Genomic DNA, 5,600 nt, shown 5'->3' with positions numbered 1-5,600 from the left:
AGAGAGAGAGAGAGAAAGAGAGAGATCCTGTCTCTCTCCTCACAAGACGTAAATCAATTACGTGACCCACTAACGATTTCAACAAACAAACGACTCTTTGTGCAAACTACGTTATCCGCCGTCGCGGCGGACATGGTAAAATTACAATCACTTTAGCATGAAAGGTACATGTTATTTTCGCACCTCTGCCTAGCTCTCCGCATGTTCTCTTCGATCCGCTTTCTCTCTTTCTCTCAACCCTCTCGCGTTTCTCGCACCATCTCATACGCAGTTTGTTGCAATATCGCAGTTTATCGGCGGGATAGACGATGGCCTAATCTGCCTTCCGATCGACATGCCGTTAATGAACACGTGAACAGATCGCGATTCCCACGTAGCTCTCGCATGGCGTGTCAGATCGCGATAACTGCTGCGACTGCAATCGATATTGCGCGCGGACCTACGCGCGCGGGGGAATTGCCTGCCGGGCGAGAAAAATGAAACGGTCCGTTTTTGCAGCCGGTGACCCGCACAGTGAAGAGGAAAATACTGCGCCGAGTGGTCTCGCGCGATAATATCTTCGGCAAACCGTAAGCGTTGGAAGCGATCCAAGTGCTTCTTGCGTGCATTCAAGCGTCCGCTGTGTCGCCCGTCAATTTCTTATAATCGCGATGAGAGACGAGAGACGGTATTGCCGTGTGAAAAAATTACTTTTATTTTCCGCGTGATTTTGTGTGTTACGTTATCAATTGAACGATCATAGTTCCAAAACTTTGCAGATGTGAAATAATATACGTATATTTGAATGTTAGAACAAGTCATTATTTCAAATATTTTATGATGAAATATATACGAGTGAGAAGAGAGACATGTTCGAAAATTATTATAAATATTGTATAAGATGTAAAAATTATTAATTGAATAAATTTTGAATAATTTCCTTTTGTAAGATATATTTATGCATGTTTCATGAAATTAATATATTAAAGATTTAATCTGTTTATTAAATCAGTGTTTGAATTGCTTCAAAAGATGATTTTCCTTTAATTTTAATTAAATATGATGAGAAAATAGCTGCTTTTTATAGAAAGATTTAAAAAATTAGGTCAGCTATAATAAAAAGATAGTGCATTGTGAAACCGAATTAAGTTAGCCTCTCGTCTCTAATGATGATAAAATTATTTTGCTAAAAATTATTTGTTGATCTTATGTGTTCATTAACGATAATTTAAACATTTGAAAATTACGCTGCATGTCCATCATTATCGAATGTTCAAACATAAGAATCAGCATTACTATTGCACTTACTTTACATCAAATAATTTACATCAAATAATTTTATAAAATATTTTCAGCATTAATATTTCAACTTAAATTGTATAAGGCATTTAATATCTTTTGATACCTCATTGAATAACATTTTCATATTTAAAAGATCGGATAATCAAGCTTTTTCGCTTTTTGTTACAATTACGTTTACAGCACGAGGATTGCAGCAGAGAAAACGATCGATTAAGCGCGTTTAAATACGCTTCTTTTCTGCAGTAATATAAGCTCAGAACACAGACATGAAATAAGAATATGAAGCGCGCTTTAATTGAGATGCTCTTAGCTCGGTAATCCGTGCAGGCGAACTACTATGTCGAACCAGCGAGCTACAGCACGATTCCTTCGAATAATAAAAAAAGGGAAATTTGTCAAGCTGAATTATGATCTCACGTTTTTCGCTTCGCGCATTCGGTTAATATATATTTAAAACGAAAAAGAGAGGAAATGTCTGTCTCTCAAGCAAATTGCAGGCCACGATCTTAACTCTTTGAATAAGAATCCCTCGTTATATGCCATGCATTTTAATGGTATTTTATACAACAAGACTATTTATCTTCGCGCAATCTCGCTGTGAGAATATATTATTTTTCTGTAAAAATAATCTGTATTCATTTATTGGCAAGAGGAAGATTCTGCCGTGTATCGACGCACGCGTATCATCGATCTTGGTTATGTATTGTAACGCCACTCCTATATGCGGAAGAGTGATTCTGTTAAAAGCAAGTCGCGCGCGAACCGAGGCCGATCTCCGAATACGCTAATAACGGATAGCGCGCAATAATTAACATTGAATGTGTCGCTATCCTGTACAAAGACTGTCTTTGTTATTTTCCGTTTAGCAAATTAATTGGAATTTGAACTCGATACTTCGGGTTCCTCTTTCGAACGACAGAGCGGATTTGCCTATACGAAATTAAATTCCCAATTCTTAATTAACGGCATTTCACCGCTGGCAGGACAAAAACCTCAGGAGTTAACTGAAACCGATGTTACCCGCGGAATTGAATCACCGCCCGGCAAGCCCGTAGCTCGATCGATCAAACGCACTCTTTTTTTCTTGTACCTCTTTTTTCGCATAATGCTAACGTTTGCACTCATAGCAGAGCGGTTTTTCTGTCGGTGTACCCTGGGTTTCTTCAACAAGGCGTAAAATCACCCGCGGAAAGTTAGATAAACGTTAAGTCTTACATATTTTTATCTATTGCATAATCTATAATAGTATTTAAAAAAAATTTATTTTTACTCGGAAAGAACGATTTTGTTGAAAGGTCTAAAAATTTTGCTGAAAACAGATCTGAAAATAATTTTTTGTTGAATCATCAAAGTAATTTGTGTTGGAATGTTAAAACTGATATATAAGTATTGCTATAAAACGTTTTAATATTCTAACAATCATTTTGACTTGTGCACAAAATTATTTTGATTATCGAACAAAAATTATCTTCAGATCTGGATTCAGCAAAATTGTTCTTTCCGTGTACAGAACGCAAAGACGGAAAATCATGGCGTGTAAAAATATTGTTTTGCGCATGGCAATAAGTTATGGTTTCCATATATAGAATTTTCTAATGTAAAATCCTCTAATTTCTACATTTTTTGTGAAAATTATCGATTATAGAAAAATATTAGGAAATAATAGAGAATCAATGAAAAGAAGGTAGTAACATCAGAGATGAAAAATTAATATATATATGTGTACATATATGCTTGTATTATTTTTAAAAATATTCCCGTAAATAAGGCTTACCAAGATCGCTGTCGACGTCATGAATAACGATCTTTATGCCTTCCCCATCGACCAGACTTCCTTGCCTAGGTAATTCACGTTCTTCGGCCGCAACCCTGGTAACAGCGACCGCAGGAGCACCTTTTGCCGCTCCTGGTTGTGCCGAAGTTAACGCTCTTATCGCGTTTATGTCGGGTCTGAAATAACGTAAAAGATTCATGTGAAGAAATAGTAAAATAATATTTTCAATAAATCTTTTTGTAGCTATAAGAAAGAGATCTTATATTTTAGGGAAGGGATTTAAGAGTAATTTTTAATTAATTAAAATTTAATGGAGATAACTGAAATGGCTGCTAAAACTGCTAAGGCATTTACTTGTTAGACATTGAATTAAATTTCTTTGATTTGTAAATTTTGAATATATTGTATATATCCAATATTCTTTCTACTTTGAGAAGTTCTCTTTTTTGTAATCCTCTAATTTCTACATTAATTATCCGTTGGCAAAGAGAATGAGTAAACATTGGCAAACTTACTTGATCGACGCTTAAAAAGCGCTCCGAAAATCGCTAGAGACTCTCATTGCCATGAGCATGGACGTAAGCCGATTTAAGCGACCGATTATAACCATTATGCGGATTAGGCGGATTCGGATCCCCGCGGGTTAAGCCGCAAGATTGATATTGACTGCCCACGTTGAAACAAGTTTTATTATTGCGGAAACTATCTCGGAATAGCCAAGACAAGTTTAATAATTTTACCAGCGCTCGAGGCGAAAGCTCGAAAAATGTTACACCCAATATCGACTTTCAGCTTTCTCGGTTAAAGTTGCGATAATAAACCGCCGAGAAATATTGTTTCACTTGGTAAATATCAGTACATGCCGATTATATTGACTCTAAAATTAACTTTTAACAGCCGTAAGTTTCAACGATATTAAGCAATACCTGTATTGTGTTACTTATTTCATATTTGTTTATTTGATATTAAGCGATATAACTTAAGTTTTATTTTGCTTCAAGTATTTAATTAAAATTTTATAAGTTAACTGGAAATAAAGAGAATTGTATGGACATGGAAAATTTAGCGGATAATAAAAGGACATTAGATTTAAAATTTAAATCTAATGTTTAAGATTTAAAAGCCACACGTCGTTACAATTATTTTATTTAACTTTTTAATATTTCCGTACTCATTTTCATACATATTACTCAAATTACAGTTGTGAAGAAAAAGGAATTTTTGCAAGCGTAATGAAAAAAATTGGACTTTGTACTTGTGTAATTCTGCGCGTTTTAATTTACCAAATGTTCCTAACTTTCAACACAAAACAGTTAACTGCTAAATTAGATTTTCTTTAGAATGGACAAAACGATGTGACGAGAATATAGTTATTTTACTAGACGTTTCCACTAAACGGAAACGAAGTTCTTTTTTTCCCCCACTTTATAACAAGATCTTCAAACGGTCACAATTGTGTTAAACTTCCCGCTGCGCGATGAGCATCCCCGGGCACGCGATACATTTACTTGTCCGCATCGGTACGATGCCATGGACACAAATTACCGTCCTAATTCTGCGCCATAAAGGCTAAGGAAACTTACGCTTGAGGTTCATAAAGTAGTCCTAACCGCCGTGACCACCATCTTATCCCGCACGAAAACAAGTAACTTTGTGCCGAATCTCGTTTGGAACTATTTAGCGCTAAATACGCAAATCTGATTTTAGCTCGAAACAACAGTATTTACGCGATTTTTATAATCAATATAAAAAAATTAAAATTAACATATCTGAACCGGTTTCTTTGAGATCTTTATAGTTCCTTTGTTCGAGAATAATTTTTCAAAAAATTTTTAGCAAGGATAATTTTTTTTTCCACGCTCTGACAATACAGAAAACGTAACGTGCATTTAATATTATTAGGTTTCTTTGAAAATAATTTTCTTTATTGTTCTTTTGTATAAAAGTGTAAAACCCCCTTCTAACCCCCAAGGGGATGAAGTACAATAAACTACTACTATATTATTAGGTTTCTTTGAAAATAATTTTTAGAAATTTGAGAAGAGTAAGAAATTTTTTCTATGGAGGTATAGGCTTTTCGATAAGACTTCGATTCATTCAGTATTAAATGCGAGAATGTATAGTCTTTGGTGTAAATATGCCAAGAAAAAGGTTTCGAAACACTACCAAGTGGTGTGCTACCGAATAGCTCGATGTCTATATACATATACACGAGCTTCGCCGTGTAACGTATTGAAAGCTGTCGACATAATCGTGCAAAAGTTTCCCGTGTAAAGGAGAAAATACAAGCGATAGTTACGACAAAAGGGAAAGCATTTGCTGCAAGCTAACTGAAGAATAAATAAAGATATTTAAAAGGCTAAAGTTCACGAGTAGAATTGTATAATATTTATGAAGTATTAAAAATATACGTCAGAGCATTCCGAGTCTTTAAAAACCACGAAATTTATTTGACAATTTTTATAATTGAGGTTTTACATATATGTATATATTACACACACACGCACACACACACACACACACACACACACACACACTACACACG

General features: G+C 35.0%; 1 protein-coding gene across 1 annotated transcript in view; it reads right to left on the bottom strand.

Moving 5' to 3' along the window:
* The window catches only part of LOC105451885 (regulating synaptic membrane exocytosis protein 2), a 176,108-nt gene that overhangs the window by 68,085 nt on the left and 102,423 nt on the right, over positions 1-5,600 (bottom strand). Inside the window, 1 exon segment of the mRNA XM_011692600.1 lies at positions 3,056-3,231. Coding sequence (XP_011690902.1) covers positions 3,056-3,231 — 176 coding nt within the window.

This window comes from Wasmannia auropunctata, unplaced genomic scaffold (assembly GCF_000956235.1).
Source record: "Wasmannia auropunctata unplaced genomic scaffold, wasmannia.A_1.0 LD336041.1, whole genome shotgun sequence".
NCBI classification, from domain to species: domain Eukaryota; kingdom Metazoa; phylum Arthropoda; class Insecta; order Hymenoptera; family Formicidae; genus Wasmannia; species Wasmannia auropunctata.
The sequence above is the reverse complement of the archived record's forward strand: the minus strand, read 5'-3'. Positions and strand labels throughout refer to the sequence as shown.